An 18,690-nucleotide genomic window follows, 5' to 3' on the forward strand; every position below is an offset into this window, starting at 1 on the left:
CATCCGAAAGACGTGACTCAGTTTCGAACCTGCGTCCTCGGCTGAATCAGTTTGTAACTTCCACTGTAAGCTGGATTACAGGTGCACGCCACAACGCCACAACGCATAGTTGCCAAGTCTCATTATTTGGCCCATACCAACAATATCTTTAAGCAATTAAGGGTTTTTACTGTATATGAATTAGGTAGGTTACAACTGGGAGAATTTATGTACAGGTCTGAAAAGGGACTATTACCAAACTCACTTCAAAACTGGTTTAGATTTTTGTAACACCCGAAACTCCAAGAATTTGTATAGCATTTATTACAGAACTGCTACTGGCCAAAGAAGTGTTAAGTATCAGGGTTACCTTACGTGGTCTACTTTAGATGACAGTCTCAAAAAATCTGCATCATTACGACAATTTAAGTATAAATACAAAACAATATCTTTGCAATTCTAAATAGTCATATCAATTTAATAACAATTATTATTATGTTTCAAATCGCAATTATGTTATCATCGGGTCAATTTAATCTAATTATAAAAACCAGACATTTGAAGGGAGAGTCTACCCTGAGGATGGGTTTACTCCGCCTTTACTTGGCCACACACATTCTCAGGGTGGACTTCCCCTTCATTGCTACCGGGGCTAGACTCGATAAGCTTCGCTTTTTCTAGCCCCATCTACATTACATACCTTTTTATGTTTTAATGTTGATGATTCTTAACTGATGTAGATTTTCATTGTTCTTTTATGCTTATGTATCTGTTTTTCATTTGCTCTATGTGTCAAATGTGTACAATGTAATCTGTTACCTTGTATATTTTTCTGGTTTTTAATGTGGAAAATAAATGAAATGAAATGAAATGAACAAGGAAAGTTCAACAAGTATACACTCAGGATAATGAGACTACTAAGTTTGCGTTTTTCAGTCCTTTCCAGATGCCTCGTTGCAGAGAGTTTCACTTCTCTTAAAATTGTAAACTAATACGCCTGTTCTGGAATCATTAGAAATGGAATTTGTTTTCAGAACATTGAAAAATATTTGTACAACTGCTATTTTCAAGAAGGTTTACACAAGATCTACGAAATCAACTAATTAAGGTTCTTTCGGAATATCTTAATTTTTCTGCGATTTGGGGGAAGGTTATGAATAATACGAAGGCTTGCCTTATAGGATGACCTGGAACGTTGTATTCATGGGTAGGATAGTTCAGCTCCCTAACACCGTAAAGGCCCGCATACCCATATTCTACTCTTCAAGCCTTCAAAGGATGCCCCGGAATCATATCATCGTCCCTTCCTCCGTGACTCTACGGCTTCATAACTTAATATAAACTTAACATAAATCATGAATATAAACTAAACATGGAATGTTTATTCATAATCACTCTGAAAACCAACGGAAATGAGATGCATTTTAAGGTCATCCATAAACATTTTGAGGACTGCCAGGGTGTATGTTCAAGAATTGTGAAACTTATATTACTGTTATATAATTTAATGTTATTATTGGACTGAAAAATCGCACCTGACACATCAAAATCAAATGCAATAAAAGGCATTCAAAAATGTTTTTGTTCAAAAGGTTTATTTCAAATGTCCTTATTTCTAAAAGGATATAAATCCTCTGTGACGATTACAGATTTATAGATTTGAATCAAGTTTCCTTCAGCCAAGTTGTACAATATTTGTTGTTTATGATGCAGTCACTATTCTAGACGATCAGTCCAAATTTTAAAAAAAATTAACGTATTCAGAGTATTTAAACGATTATTTTATGATCTTGCTCCTTTTGGAATGAAACATCTGAAAGCGTTTTTCACTAGAGGAAAAAATGACCTTAAAAAAAAAGAATAATTCAGTAACCAATAAACATTAGAAAACATGATAAAATATGTTCTGCTAGCAGTCTCTGTGTTTCGCGTTGAATTTGAATCGTGATAATGGATGTGCGTACATGTGTGCGTGTGTGTGTGTGTGTGTGTGTAGCGAAGAAAGAGGTCAGTGGTAGCGAATGATGGATGTGCACGTAGCTCTGTGTTGTATGGTGGAGTGGAAACAAGAATACGAAATAGAATACGAAATATGCAAAAATGTCTTGCAATGTGAATAAAATTTGAGATATCAATAATTGCCTACAATGCATGTTGAAATCACCCCATCAACATTAGGGATTGTCCTGAATATTCAACGAGTGAAAACTTGCTTGAAGTCAAGCATCTATGTTTTTACAATCTCGCATAAGCCTTCTTTGTTGCATGATGAGGTGGTGAAAACATTCGAAAGCCCTGATGAGCAAATCGATGCAAATGCTCCTCAAGTTTTAAAAAGGACGGTCTTGGCCTAAATAAAAACATTCGACCCATGTGAATAGAATTACTGAAGGGACTCCTTGAGAAACACATAGCGATCACTTTCTTGCTTTTCATCTTTTGACCTATGAACTTCACTCTTCCATGAGCATAATATTTTTTAAATACCTGTACTAAACAAACAATTTTTTTTTTAAGCTCCATTATCTTCCCCAGAACATTCAAATTGAATAGAAATGGTCAATCATGTAGAGTAACGTGTTTTTCTCACAGCATTTACACAAATCACTTTCTTGCTTTTCATCTTTTGACCTATGAACTTCACTCTTCCATGAGCATAATGTTTTTTAAATACCTGTACTAAACAAACACAATTTTTTTTAGCTCCATTATCTTCCCCAGAACATTCAAATTGAATAGAAATGGTCAATCATGTAGAGTAACGTGTTTTTCTCACAGCATTTACACAAATTGCTGGGCCCATCTTCAAAGATTAAGATTTAGTTCTGGTCATGCGAATGATTTGGCCAAGTCTTGGTAAAGTTACAAGCACTGTACACGGAAAGGTGCATATATGGATTCACGAATATGTGGCATAAAATTCCGTCACGACTTTATGATGTTACATGCCATATTTAGAATATTAAGGCATTTGAAGAGCTATGCTTTTCAAGGAACATTCTTTATCCGATGTTCTTTCACACTTGCATAATAACAATAATAACGCTCACAAATTATTGCTCACCTCTTCCCAGAACTCAGCCTTCTCTTTAACTACAGTAGAAATTATACTGATGATTAATAAGGACGGAATAATTTGTGTCTCTTTTAATCTCATAACTTACCACTGTACAAAGCGCACCTTCTTTATAACTTAAAACCCAACACACGCTCACGTAACCATGGTTACAGATGTATCGTTGTTCTCCTATGAGCAAATTTACTTTCATTGGAAGCTATAACACAATGTTTAAACAAATTTAAGAGAGCTAATTTCACATCAGTGGCCCATTTAGCATTTGACGGGTGGTGCATGCTTCTTTATATTAAACTTTATATTAAAGTTGTCAGTCAATTTCCACCATCTAATAACTGTTAATCGAGGTTGTTTATTCAGAGCAGTAGCATGAGACCAAGTTGAGTCCACATTGGTAACAGGCTTCATAGTGAATCAACAATAGTGAATCGTCGCCAACAAATTGCATTTCTTTTTCTAAAATGATCTAATAACGAATAAAAGAATCTGCGTATCCGATGCGCCCAAAGTCACTTACTATTTAGATTTTGGTTAACACAAATCCACATTTATGTCGAACGAAATCTTGCACTTTAGTTGCATCTACCCCGAATCGACACGAATATCCGTTTTTACCAGCCACATCAACCTGGAGCCACCGGCCCTCTTACAATAGAATCGACTGACTAGCTTTGAAAATTCCTAACTGGCAGTATTGATCGTGACAAGCACCTACATCGTTTTTCTGGTACATAAACAAAAACAGAGCATCAAGCTGAAATGGCAAAAGTTGCGACTGTTGCACCAAAATTCATAGAGCCTGATGCCTATAGAATCCTCATGACTACTATGACTATTGTTTTAAACACGATCGTCCTGGTCGTTATAAGACGCCAAAAGGAGCTTCAAGAATACATGCAAGTTCTATACCAGATACTTGCTGTATCGGATATAATTTTAGGTAGCTTTTGGAACCTATGGAACATGTTCTGGATACAAGCTTCCAACGAGAAGATTTGTACCATCGTAAGCATGACATTTCCTTTTGTGTATCAAGTGTCTATAGTATCTGTAATGGCTTGTCTCAGTGGGACTTGTTTTAATATTTTTCTTCTTGTCACGAGGCCTTTACGCTATTATACGATTGTAACAAGAATCCGATTCTACACCACACTTACCTTCACATTCTTGGTGACTGTACTAATCTGTGGAATATATTTGCCTATTCCAGAATCACCTTTTATGAAACTCTTGGTTGAACGTTGCATAGCGCGTGATAGCGCCGTATTATGCTACAGTCACACGGCCATGTTACGGACCTGCGGATGCCTGCGTATATTTGGATAATGAAAATGCGTAATTTTTAACCCCAATACGGAAATTTGAGCAAAAGTTACCTATATTCTGCGGACGATACGGATGTTACGTATGAAATACGGATGTTACGGGTAAAACCTGCGGATGAACCCATCCGCTGCCAACCCGCTGACACATGTTACTGACGACTTACGGATGACTTACGGATTTTACGGATGACTTACGGACGATACGGATGACTTACGGACGATACGGATGACTTACGGACGATACGGATAAGTTACGCTCGTGTCTGCGCATGTTGGCTTCCTCTGGCGTCCGCACCATCCGCATATAAACCCACGTGGATCGGAGCTTGCTTCAGTCGCATTTCATCAAGTCTGAGATCTAGTCTTCTCCATTTTTTTGGACTTTCGTGTGCATCATGTCTGGCAGAAGAAGTAGCAGAAAAACCAGGAAGAATCCTCCAGTGAGTGAGCAGCCACAACAGCCTCCCCAGGCAGAGGAAGAGGCTCAAAAGGTAGAAGAAGAGGGACCATCCCTGGCAGAGCTGACGGTTCCCCCACCCCCCAAAGATGACCGTGGCAAGGGACGTGGAAAAAAGGGCAAGGCAAGGGACAAGAGGAAGCGTAGAGGTAAAAAACATCTCTTATTTTATCTTTTTTTGGTGCCATTTATCTTTTTAGTGCCACTTTTTTTAGTGCCACTTAGTGCCAATTTGAAAATGGTGATTTTTGGAATTAAATTAGTGCCACAGATTTAAACATTTCTCAGCTTTGCTTGTTGGCTCTTAAACTTGTAAAATAATCCAATAAATAAAAAAAAAAAACTTTGGGTTGGACTGGGGGGTGGGGATTTTTTAGGGTTTGGCTGGGGGTGGGGGTGGTCTCATATTTCCATGGTGATGGCAGCATTTATTATTTGACACATTTTCACTATGTTTCAGGTTATAATGAATAATTTCACTTTCAGGTTAATACTTGCTGCTTTATCCAATTTTGTTTAAAACTTTGTCATCTGTTTCTTTTCAGATTCCCATGAAGACAGTGATGCTGAGGAGGTCCAGTCGGAGGCAGCCCAGGAGGAGGCAGACTCGGAGGATGAGGCAGAGTCAGAGGTGCCTGTGACAGAGAAGAAGCGGAGGAAAGCCAAGGCCCCAGCTGTGAACCTGACCCCAGAGCAGGAGGAGGACATCTCTGAGTGGCTCAAGCTGAACCCTTGGCTGTGGGACAAAAATGTAAGTTTTCAAAGTCTCCATTTTATTTTACAGCCCATTTCACCTGACTGGGTCCAAAAAATTGATACCTACTTTGCAAAGTTGCTAGCTGTGGAAGGTTGCAACTTTGCAATCTTGGTAATAAATATTGTCACCAGTCATGTGAAATATACACTGTAATTTAACAAGATTAAGTTGGACATGTTTACCTTGGCTAAAAACTTTGCAATGTTGGTAACAAATATTGTCACCATTCAGGTGAAATGCAATGTAATTTACAAGGTTATTCAGAGACAGACAACCTAGGCCACAGACTTTGCTTTTATTTGACTATACCCATTTCAGTTACAATATTTAATGTTTAATGTTTAATATTTAATGTTTCTTTCTGTATGTTGCAGGAGAAGGACTATAGGCTCCGAGACACCAAGCAGGGCGGATGCAATGACAAGGCTGCAGAGATGGGTCTGACTGCAGCCGAGTTGCGGCGCCGTATCAAGACTCTGAAAGACATTGCTGTGAAGGCGCTGAAGCCTCCCCCCTCCGGTGCAGGTGGCAGGATCTGCACCCCCCAGCAGCAGAGATGTGTGGAGCTGTTTGGCTTTTTGGCCAAGAAGGTGGTGAGGAGGCCAGGCCGGACCACACTGAAAGTAAGTAATCATTTGGGGACGGAAATTAATTTTGTTCTTCATTTTTCATTGATTAGTATTTGTAAAAGCATTTTGCTCAATATTTTATTGGGTGAGGGAAAAAAATCCTAATTTTATGTAAATCTGTCTTCTGTTTCCTGTATTTACAGGGAGTGCAGCCCAGACCTCTGGTGCAGGTGCAGGAGGAGGTCCAGGAGGAGGAGGAGGGCACGGACGAGGAGAGCCGGATAGAGCTGACTGGTGACATCCCACCACAGCCCCGGAGGAGGGACAGGAGGAGGGGGGCTGCCATCAAGGAGCATGAGGACCTGCTCGAGGCGATGAGGCGCAGTCTGGCTGATTCCTCAGCCATCACTCAGAGGGTGGAGAGTGCACTGGGGACTGCTGCCCCTCCCCCCACAGACCCGAGGCTGCTGGAGAGACACACATATGGCCAGTGGTTGATGTCCATCCTGCCCAGCATAGCTGATGACCACTGGTTTGCTTTCAGGCGGGACATCAACAAGATTGTGGACATTTTACTCTGTTGTGCACCAATATAATTAAAACTACTGTAGTTAAGAAATCAAAACTTGACCAGACATGTATTTCGAATACTCATGAATAAGCACAGAAGGGATTTATTCCTGAATGGTCAATGTGGGATATCTTGTTAGAGGTCAAGCAATAATACTTTACAATCTTGCATAAGCCTTATGTTGCATGAAGAGGTGGTGAAAATATTCTAAAGTCATGATGAGGGAACCGGTCCCAATGCGCCTTAAGTTTACAATGGACGGTCTCGGCCTGAATCATCCATTCTTCCTTTATGGAAAGAATTACTCCAGGCTCTAAATGAGAAACTGATCGATCACGTCCTTCCTTTTCATCTTGTGACCTATGTACATCACGCTTCCTTGAGAATAATGCCTGTACTACAGAACATAGTTTTTGTTTAATCTAATTTTTTTCCAGAACGTGATCAATTCAATAGACATCATGTAGTCATTTTGTGTGTTTTAATATCATTTTACACGAATTGGTGTACCCATCTTTATATTCAGTAAGAACGTGTTCAATTGAATAGACATGATCCCCGTGTAGTCATTTTGTTTGTTTTAGTAACCTTTACACAATTTGCTGTGCCTATTATATAGATGATTAATCTGGACAGAATAATTTGTGCCTCTTTGAATCATAGAACTCACAACTTCACAAAGCGCATCTTCTTCATAACTGAAAACCCAACCCACGCTAACGAACCCATGATGACGGATGTATTTCCGTTCTTCCACGACACATTTACTTCGAAAGCCATAATGCAATGTTTGAACTAAATTAAGAGAGCTAATTTCACATAAGTGGCCCCTTTAGCATTTGATGGATGGTTACCTCATGGTTAAATCATGTTGTCAGTCACTTTTCGCCATAAAATATTTGTTATTTAAGGTTGTTTATTCGGAGGAGCAGCTTCAGACCATGTTGAGTCCACTTTAGAACAGACGTAATAGTGAATTAAATTGTACATTGTCGCTAAATTCTTTTTGTTTAATACTTCAATGATCTAATAACGCATCAGATATTTTTCGTATCCGATGGGCCAAAAGTAACTTGCTTAGACTTAGATCAACACAAATCCACATTTCTGTGAAACGGAATCGTAAACTTCAGTGGCATCTCCCCCGATTCGGCCCGAGAATACCAGTTCTACCCGCCATTTCAACCTGGAGCCACCAGCTCTTTTGCAATAAATCGACCGACTAGCTGCAGTACTGATCGAGACAGGCACCAACATCGTTTTTATGGTACGTAACAAATAGAGCCAGCAGCTGAAATGGAAAAAGGTGGGGAATTCATAAAGCTTGATGCCTGTAGGATCCTCATTACTACTATGACTATTGTTTTAAACACGATCGTCCTCGTTGTTATTAGACGCCAAAAGGAGCTTCAAGAATACATGCGAGTTCTTTACCAGATACTTGCTGTATCGGATATGATTTTAGGTAGCTTTTGGAACCTATGGAACATGTTCTGGATACAAGCTTCCAACGAGAAGATTTGTACCATCGTAAGCATGACATTTCCTTTTGTGTATCAAGTGTCTGTAGTATCTGTAATGGCTTGTCTCAGTGGGACCTGTTTTAATATTTTTCTTCTTGTCACGAGGCCTTTACGCTATTATACGATTGTAACAAGAATCCGATTCTACACCACACTTACCTTCACATTCTTGGTGACTGTACTAATCTGTGGAATATATTTGCCTATTCCAGATTCACCTTTTATGAAACTCTTGGTTGAACGTTGCATAGCGCGTGATAGCGCCGTAAAGAATGAGTGGGCTTCAATCGTTCACACCGTTATTCAAATCTGTCCTATTTGCGTGACAATGCTTTTTATAACAATATTCTATATCAGACTGCTGGTCATTGCATGTCAAGTAAATAAGGTTGTGGCCATTCCTGAGAACCCTCGTGTCCTTGCCAACAATGTTAACATGGAGAATTGCAATAACTTTCCAGAAGATCGTGGTCGCAGTGACCCGTCGGAAAATCTGCAAATTCGCGTTGTACGGAACGACAACGTGAATCTCGATCGGCCGCGCAAAAGAGGGTTGAAAGGTTTCGTAACAGTTTTTCTTTTAACTGGTTCGTTTTATATTTCATGGCTACCTTACGTCTTCCCATATATGATTACTGTAGATTTGTCTACATTGAATATCCTGGACATTTTATCAGGGAGCAGTGCATGCTTACAAGCAGTAATCTACCTGTTGACCAACGCTGAAGCGAGATGCATGTCCTTGGAAGCTCTACGTTGGTGCCTCAAACAAGTGACAAGAAAGTTTGAATTTTGACAGCGAGTTTGATGCTAAAGACTCCACTGAAATCAAGACGAAATTGACAATTGAAAGCTTGGTACTTGACTAATATTGAACGTCTCCGTTGAGCTTCTAAATTTAAACTTGCATTGATCCACTCATGTATATCGTAATTATACATGTATATAAACACTTAAATAAGTATGTTTAACCAACTAATAATAATTGTTGATTAATTTTTAGAAGGTATTTAAATATGAAAGAATGAATCGAATCAGATCAAATCGACGTCGATGTCGAAAGAAGTTATTTGCAATTCTTATTGTTCTAAATAAAGATGATTTTTTAAACTTCCTTTACAATTCTTAGGTGCGATAATGTTATATGATATTTTTTCTTCATAATAGTATATACATTTGATAACACCCACATTCTCATGTGCTTACAATAAAATACATATTATGTAAGCAAAATATTCTGATAATTCATTACCAAGTAAACTTTGATCAGTAGTGAGATGTTAGAATTATATTTGTATCAACATGATCAATGTCATAGCAATACTATCATAAGAAGTAAGTGTTCCAATATATTATCAAACTTAAAACTAGACCAGCGTCACATGACAAACATGCCATTTTGACCTGGTAAAAATGGTCCTCTGAACGCAAACTAAAGTTATTCATATTTTTACATGAAGGGTGTTAGGTCGATTTTGTAAATAGATGTATGTAATTCAGACCCCCCCCCCCCCATTTTACTCTGTTGTGCATCAATATAATTAAAACTACTGTAGTTAAGAAATCAAAACTTGACCAGACATGTATTTCGAATACTCATGAATAAGCACAGTAGGGATATATTCCTGAATGGTCAATGTGGGATATCTTGTTAGAGGTCAAGCAATAATACTTTACAATCTTGCATAAGCCTTCTGTTGCATGAAGAGGTGGTGAAAATATTCTAAAGTCCCAATGCGCCTTAAGTTTAAAATGGACGGTCTCGGCCTGAATCATCCATTCTTCCTTTATGGAAAGAATTACTCCAGGCTCTAAATGAGAAACTGATCGATCACGTCCTTCCTTTTCATCTTGTGACCTATGTACATCACGCTTCCTTGAGAATAATGCCTGTACTACAGAACATAGTTTTTGTTTAATCTAATTTTTTTCCAGAACGTGATCAATTCAATAGACATCATGTAGTCATTTTGTGTGTTTTAATATCATTTTACACGAATTGGTGTACCCATCTTTATATTCAGTAAGAACGTGTTCAATTGAATAGACATGATCCCCGTGTAGTCATTTTGTTTGTTTTAGTAACCTTTACACAATTTGCTGTGCCTATTATATAGATGATTAATCTGGACAGAATAATTTGTGCCTCTTTGAATCATAGAACTCACAACTTCACAAAGCGCATCTTCTTCATAACTGAAAACCCAACCCACGCTAACGAACCCATGATGACGGATGTATTTCCGTTCTTCCACGACACATTTACTTCGAAAGCCATAATGCAATGTTTGAACTAAATTAAGAGAGCTAATTTCACATAAGTGGCCCCTTTAGCATTTGATGGATGGTTACCTCATGGTTAAATCATGTTGTCAGTCACTTTTCGCCATAAAATATTTGTTATTTAAGGTTGTTTATTCGGAGGAGCAGCTTCAGACCATGTTGAGTCCACTTTAGAACAGACGTAATAGTGAATTAAATTGTACATTGTCGCTAAATTCTTTTTGTTTAATACTTCAATGATCTAATAACGCATCAGATATTTTTCGTATCCGATGGGCCAAAAGTAACTTGCTTAGACTTAGATCAACACAAATCCACATTTCTGTGAAACGGAATCGTAAACTTTAGTGGCATCTCCCCCGATTCGGCCCGAGAATACCAGTTCTACCCGCCATTTCAACCTGGAGCCACCAGCTCTTTTGCAATAAATCGACCGACTAGCTGCAGTACTGATCGAGACAGGCACCAACATCGTTTTTATGGTACGTAACAAATAGAGCCAGCAGCTGAAATGGAAAAAGGTGGGGAATTCATAAAGCTTGATGCCTGTAGGATCCTCATTACTACTATGACTATTGTTTTAAACACGATCGTCCTCGTTGTTATTAGACGCCAAAAGGAGCTTCAAGAATACATGCGAGTTCTTTACCAGATACTTGCTGTATCGGATATGATTTTAGGAAGCACTTGGAACCTATGGAACATGTTTTGGGTTCAAGGTTCTAACGAGAAGATTTGTACTATCGTAAGTATGACATTCTCCTTTATGCATCAGGTTTCTGTAATAGCTGTAATGGCTTGTCTCAGTGGGACTTGTTTTAATCTTTATCTTCTCGTCACGAGGCCTTTACGCTATTATACGATTGTAACAAGAACCCGATTCTACACCACACTTGCCTTGACATTTATTGTGACTGTACTAATCTGTGGAATCTATTTGCCTATTCCAAATTCACTTTTCATGAAACTCTTGGTTGAACGTTGCATGGAGCGTGACAACGTCGTAAAGATTCAGTGGGCTTCAACCATTCACACCGTTATTCAAATCTGTCCTATCTGCGTGACAATGCTTTTTATAACAATATTCTACATCAGACTGCTGGTCATTGCATGTCAAGTAAATAAAGTTGTAGCCATTCATGAGAATCCTCGTGCCCTTGCCAACAATGTTAACATGGAGAATCGCAACCACTTTCCAGAAGACCGTCGTCGCAGTGACACACCGGAAAACCTGCAAATTCGTGTTGTACGGAACGGCAACGTGAATCTTGAACGGCCGCGCAAAAGAGGGTTGAAAGGATTCGTTACAGTATTTCTTCTTACTGGTTCGTTTTATATTTCATGGCTACCGTACGTCTACTCATATGTCATAACTTTAAATATTTCTTCATTGAATATCCTGAACATGTTATCAGGAAGCAGTGCATGCTTACAGCCAATGATCTACCTGTTGACCAATGCTGAAGCGAGGTGCATGTGCTTGGAAGCTCTTCGTCGGTGCTTCAAACAAATGACATGTAAGAAAGTTTGAATTATACAACGAGTTTGATGCCAAAGACTCCATCGAAATTGAGACGAAATAGCCCATTGATAGCTGGGTACTTGACTGATAATGAACGTCTCCATCAAGCTTTGACAATGTTGCTATGATCCAGTCATGTATATATATATATATATATGCGAAACGCTTAAAGCGTAACCATATGATAGGAATCGCTGATTTATTTTAGAAAGTAATTATATATGAAGTATTAAAACTAAGGAATTAAATAGAAATAGAATGTAGATATTTGAAGACGTTAATTGCATGCCAAGTGTTCTAAGATGATTTTTTTTTTAAAATTTCCTTGAAACTCTGAGGTCAGATAATGATAAGTTATATTTTGCATCATTACATCAATTATGTAAGTAAAATATTTTATCTTTCATTATCAAGTATTATATGGTAACATGTCAGATGTTAAGATTGTTTTGTATTTGACATGATCAATGACATTTTGATAAACATGAATCCTTTTAATTTGAAAAGATGAAGAAAAAGCACCATTTTAAATCAAGTCACACTAAAGGAAGTATTAGCTGTATTTTTTTAGCATAAGCTGGAAAATTCTATTTATTAAGTGAATAAAATAGTTCTTCAATAAAGTTTATCTAATTACATACATACATACATATTAGTATTTATTTAGCGCCTTTACATGAACATGCTCAAGGCGCTTTACATTTATTTCTATAATATATTAATTATTTCTATAATATTCTAGGCAGACTCTTATAAAAAATATCACTTTATATATACAACTACGGTTATAAACATTTTATATGCGAATGCGGGGTCCAAACACGAGGTCCAAATGGGATGACTGTCCTTTGACCGTCTGTTTTTGTTTAAAGCTTGTTAAGATTTTGACACACTTGCTCTTTAGAATTTATAAATAAGATTCAAGTATCAATTATTATGGGAAAAATATCTTCTTCGATATTTAGGATAGACCTAAATGATTAATTGAGATCGCAAACACAGGGCACTCCATCAAACCTGAGAAGGTAAATAATGTAATTTAGTGATTACTTCTGGCATATTAAAATCGTGAAATGGTTGTTTTTACCCCCTCAAATTTGTTTGCCTTCTCCTTGATATTAAAATCTGCATTATTTCGAATTTTTATTTAGATATTGAATATACATGTTTTGTAATTGACCATAATGATTCAAATTCCAAAATATTGTCTTTCCCCCACTGTTTAAATTTTTTGATTGTACTGATAGCAGGATGATTGGACGATGAGAACACTTATGAGTAAATGAAAGTTAAACACAGTTATCTATAGTGAATAAAGTGAAATAAAGTGAAAATTGTACACTGATTATAAGCTGCTTTTGTTTCAACGCCTGTAATATTGCCGTCTCTTTTTCTTTAGTCACATATCCGCCGCGGCCGTGTGTTGTAAAATATCTACGGCCAATAGCAGTTATAAGGCCACTGCAGCATTCCGACGGTCACAAACTGTAGCGGTCACATGTGTTAGGGTAGCCGCAGGGCGAATTTTGAATTTGTGGAGACAGAAAACCTGCAATTGCCGTACGGCCTTTGAAGGGATGATGCACGGTCGCCTTAGGACGTCCCTGCAGGGGCTGTAGGTTTTTGAAACCGCAAGGCGGCCGCAGGGGGACCATACTGCGACCGTGCCAGTATGGCGCCGACTGCCACGGGGACGTACGGATGACGTGCGGCGAGCGTACGGGCGCATTTCCTGGGCTTTGCGTCTGCCACATACTACCACCATACGGGCATCGTTTGGCCACCTTAATGCTGCCCTAGGGCGCCCGTGGATTTTTGGGGGTCCGCACGGCAAATGAAAGGCCACCGTATGCCCGACGTATGGTCGCTGTGGAATCGACCTACGACATGGCTATGGTGCACAGTGGCCAGGAGGGGGTTAAAGTGCGCCATGTTGTTGTTGCCCAGTTAAAAGATAATGCATTGAAGAATACTTCAGTAAATATCTAATTCCGGTATGCACAACAAGGGTATACATTTACTCCTTCAAATAGCAAAATCCTTTCACAGTTGTAATGCAAAATATGACTTATTTTATAAATCTTTTAATCTAACTTGACTTTTTTGTAAAGTTATTCATATGAAATTGCTCTCACAGATTCCTGAAAGCTCATTTCACTGCATGAATGGGTTAAAAATGGATAGAAACACATTATTTATAATAAACTTTCGGGTAATTTACTCAAAAATGGAGTAATTATCCTTGTTTTTCTAATCATTTGCATTTTAATTTTATTACCACCATTTTTCTCTGATGTCTAACGTTTAAGTTGTTACCAGATTTGGCTGCCATCTTCTGCATGTATTTATGTTTTTTATGTGTTATTTTGGTCCGCGGTATCAGAAGAATAATACAAAAAAAAATTAATAAACATGATCCAGCATGAAGTCAAACGTGTTAAAACAAAAAATCTTTAAACAAATTCCTGGGACCATTGTCAATAACAGTAAGAAACTATACATATGAATAATCTAAACAGGAAAGTTTTTGCCTTTTTTTAACTACATAACTAATAACCGCACAAGGCGCAGCTTCTTCATGACTCAAAACCCAGCACACACGCTAATGTGACAATTATGACAGAAGTATTGTCGTTCTCTAATGAGCAAATTTACTTTGAAAGCCATAACACGATGTTTGAACAAAATTAAGAGAGCTTATTTCACATCAGTGGTCCATTCAGCAATTGATGGATGGTTACCTCTACGTGCAAACTAAAAACATGTTGTCAGTCACTTTCCACTATTTAATATTTATTAATAACGGTTGTTAATTCGATGGAGCAGCTTCAGACCACGTTGAAGGAGTCCACTTTTAAAACGGGCGTGATAGTGAATCAACTTGTACGATGTCGCTAAAAAATTGATTTTGTTTTCTTCTAAAATAATCTCATCAATTATAAAATAATACTTTTCGTGTCTGATGCGCCAAAAGTCACTTGTTTAGATTTTGAACAACACAAACCACGTTTCTGTCGAACGTAATTGTAAACTTTAGTTGCATCTCCTCCAATTCGGCCCGAGAATACCAGTTTTACCAGCCACCTTAACCTGGAACCACCGGCCCTCTTACAATGCAATCCACTGACTAGCTTTAAAAATTTGATCGAGCCAAGCACCTGTATCGTTTTTCTGGAACCTCATAAAAAATAGAGCACGCAGCTGAAATGGAAAAAGGTGGGGATGTTGCACCAGAATTCATGGAGCCTGATGCCTATAGGATCATAATAACTGCCATGACTATTGTTTTGAACACGATCGTCCTGGTTGTTATTAGGCGCCAAAAGGAGCTACAAGAATACATGCGAGTTCTTTACCAGATACTTGCTGTTTCTGATATAATTTTAAGCAGCATTTGGAACCTTTGGAACATGTTCTGGGCCCCAGGTTCCGACGAGAAAATCTGTACCATCATAAGCATGACATTCGCCTTTGTGTATCAGGTGTCTATAATATCTGTAATGGCTTGTCTCAGTGGAACCTGTTTCAATCTTTATCTTCTCGTCACGAGGCCTTTACGCTATTATACGATTGTAACAAGAACTCGATTCTACACCACCGTTGCCTCCACATTCTTGGTGAATGTACTAATCTGTGGAATATATTTGCCTATTCCAGATTCACCTTTTGTCAAACTCTTGATTGAACGTTGCTTGGCGCGTGACAACGTCGTAAAAAATCAGTGGGCTTCAATCATTCACACCGTTATCCAGATCTGTCCAGTTTGCGCGACAATGCTTTTTACAACAATATTCTACATCAGACTGCTGGTCATTGCATGTCAAGTTAATAAGGTTGTAGCCATTCCTGAGAACCCTCGTATCCTTGTCAACAATGTCAACTTGGAGAATCGTAACCACTTTCCAGAAGACCGTGGTCGCAATGACACACCGAAAAATCTGCAAATTCGTGTTGTACGGAACGGCAACGTGAATCTTGATCGGTCGCGCAAAAGAGGGTTGAAAGGATTCGTTACAGTGTTTCTTCTAACTGGTTCATTTTATATTCCATGGCTACCTTACGTCTTCTCATATGTCATAACTTTAGATTTTTCTACATTGAATATCCTGAACATTTTAACAGAAAGCAGTGCATGCTTACAGCCAGTGATCTACCTGTTGACCAACGCTGAAGCGAGATGCATGTGCTTGGAAGCTCTCCGTCGGTGTTTCAAACAAATGACATGTAAGAAAGTTTAATTTTTTAGATCGAGTTTGTTGCGAAAGACTCCACTGAAATAAAAACAAACTGGTCCTTTAAACCTGGGCACTTAACTATTATTGAACTTTTCCATCTAGCTTTAAAAATAAAAGTTGCAATGATTCAGTCATGTACATACGGAACTATACGTGTATATAAACACTGAAATAATTGATTTCAACCACGTGATTTAAACCGTTGATATATTTTAGAAAGTAATTATATATGAAGGAATGAATTACATCAGATCAGATCAAATCAATGTCGATTTCCGAAGATGTTATTTGCAATGCCAAGTGTTCTATATAACGATGGTTTATAACGTCCCTTTTAATTTTTAGGTGTGATAATGAAATATTAAATCTTTTCATCTTGATACTATGCATTATATCACATCCCATAATTTGTTCTAACAAAAAACAAAACAAAACATGTACGTAAAATATCTCGATGTTTCATTATCAAGTATCATTTGATGATATGTCACATTTTAAGATTGTATCTGTACCACCATGATCAATGTCATATTAATGAGCATATATATGTTTATTTGAATAAATGAAATAAAAGACACTTAATCAAATAAATCAAATCACTGCAAGTATAAGCTTTATTTTGAGTATGTGCTGAAAACTTCTCTTCATTCCATGACATAGATTTCAATTAAAATGTATCTAATGATACTATAATGCACTAGGCAGACTTTTTATACAAATACCAACTAATAAATATAAATTCTTTTTTTACAAATTTTCTCTACTGCATATTTAATGTGGAAATAGCTAGAGGCGCTTTGTCTCCAAAAGCGTCCGTAACTGCACAACAGAACAAAACACGCAACACAACTACAGTAGTTGACCATAATTATATTGATGCAAAATACAGTAAAATATTGGGAAAGTGTCTGAATAACAATGTTCTTTTTACAAGATCGACATAACACCCTTCATGTAAAAGTATGAATAACTTAACTTTGCGTTCAATGGACCATGGACCATTTTTACTAGGTCAAAATGGCGTTGCTGTCATTTGACGCTGTTTTTGTTTAAAGTTTTATGATATATTGCAACACTTACTTCCTATGATATAACAGATGTAGGTTCGATAAATTTTCTACTGACTAAAGCTTGTGTAAAAGCATGAGCTTTACCTGTAAAATTGCTTTTGTTTCATCCACCCATCCCAAGATTGTTATGCAATACCATCTCAGGGAAGGCGTTAAAAATCCTTTGGGTCATGAGATTTCACTTGATTATACCGGGAGATCTCCATGAGGTGTTACCGATCTCTGTGGCATCCAGGAATCCATCACGACCGATGATTCTCTCCCCGCCTACCAATTTGGACTATCTAACCCAAATCGCGACCATCCTCCATTTTAGGTGATGGACTCCCTCAGAAAATACTTAATTAGACAGGTGCAGACAGGACTGCTTAAAGGTCATCTTTCAGTTAAAGCAGGGTACACTTGGGTTATGCTGAGCGAGTTGTGAGCCAGTGGCGTACTATTACTATTAGATTTCAGGTTTTTTTCTTTGTTTTTATCTAGACTTTGTCTATTGGTCTGTCATAAAACTCTGCTCTCAAATGATCCCGAGAGAGAGAAAAAAAAAAAGGTGTAAGAGACAAAACTACTATCATGCTAATTTAAATTTAAAGAAGACCACAGTTTAATGAACTTATTTTGTGGATCCTTTTGTATTGTATCGTTGATTACTCCAGGTCATTACTGTTTACAGCCTAACTCTGTGCAAAAATGATTTGAATATACGCCCTCCTTGCTCCAATCAGAAGCTTTGTTTCTAATTTGAACGAAGCATTACTCTGTTGTGAATGCCGATTTTGTTCAGCCACCTAATACAGTACACTTAGTATAGCTTTACGCATTTTGAATCCCTCACACGCATTATATCCTTACACAGACCCAAATCCACATAAGTTCAAAATCATTTTTAATTTGTTTCAGGACAATTCTGAGAGCGACTATGAGCCCCGGCTATGAGCTCAAAATAGTATCCACTTTGAATAGAGTTATTGACGATTAAACTAGCATCAGAATCTAATTAGATTTTATCCAGCATCCTATCAAGTTTAGGGATTTTCCTTAATATTCAATGTGTAATAATGTTTTAGAAGTAAAGCAGTCATATTTAACACTCTCGCATTAGCCTTCTTGTTACATGAAGGGGTGAAAAACATTCGAAAGTCCCGATGTATTAATGAGCAATTGAAATATAATAATAATATTAATAATAATAACCAAATAGTCCACTCCAAATTTTATTAAACCGAAACGGAATTTTTTTTGCCCAATTGATCGTGAGCCCGGCAGCCGCTGAGCAGCGCCAGATCGACGTTGCTCTATCCCTTATTGTTGAACGCCAAACAA

General features: G+C 37.8%; 1 protein-coding gene across 1 annotated transcript; it reads left to right on the forward strand.

Moving 5' to 3' along the window:
* The first annotated feature begins 4,759 nt into the window (after positions 1-4,759).
* LOC105446597 lies at positions 4,760-6,759 on the forward strand. The gene is made up of 4 exons (XM_030985003.1): positions 4,760-4,986; positions 5,383-5,588; positions 5,969-6,217; positions 6,367-6,759. Exons 1-4 carry the CDS (start codon positions 4,776-4,778, stop codon positions 6,757-6,759), a joined length of 1,059 nt encoding a protein of 352 aa, XP_030840863.1. The 5' UTR covers positions 4,760-4,775.
* The last annotated feature ends 11,931 nt before the right edge of the window (positions 6,760-18,690 follow it).

This window comes from Strongylocentrotus purpuratus, unplaced genomic scaffold (assembly GCF_000002235.5).
Source record: "Strongylocentrotus purpuratus isolate Spur 01 unplaced genomic scaffold, Spur_5.0 spur5_scaffold_14, whole genome shotgun sequence".
NCBI classification, from domain to species: domain Eukaryota; kingdom Metazoa; phylum Echinodermata; class Echinoidea; order Camarodonta; family Strongylocentrotidae; genus Strongylocentrotus; species Strongylocentrotus purpuratus.

Bases quoted from the DNA above. Each gene is read 5' to 3' on its own strand.
- LOC105446597 (XM_030985003.1), top strand. From the start codon at position 4,776: ATGTCTGGCAGAAGAAGTAGCAGAAAAACCAGGAAGAATCCTCCAGTG. The intron at 5,589-5,968 runs GTAAGTTTTCAA...TGTATGTTGCAG, and splicing joins CTTGGCTGTGGGACAAAAAT to GAGAAGGACTATAGGCTCCG. The intron at 6,218-6,366 runs GTAAGTAATCAT...CTGTATTTACAG, and splicing joins CAGGCCGGACCACACTGAAA to GGAGTGCAGCCCAGACCTCT.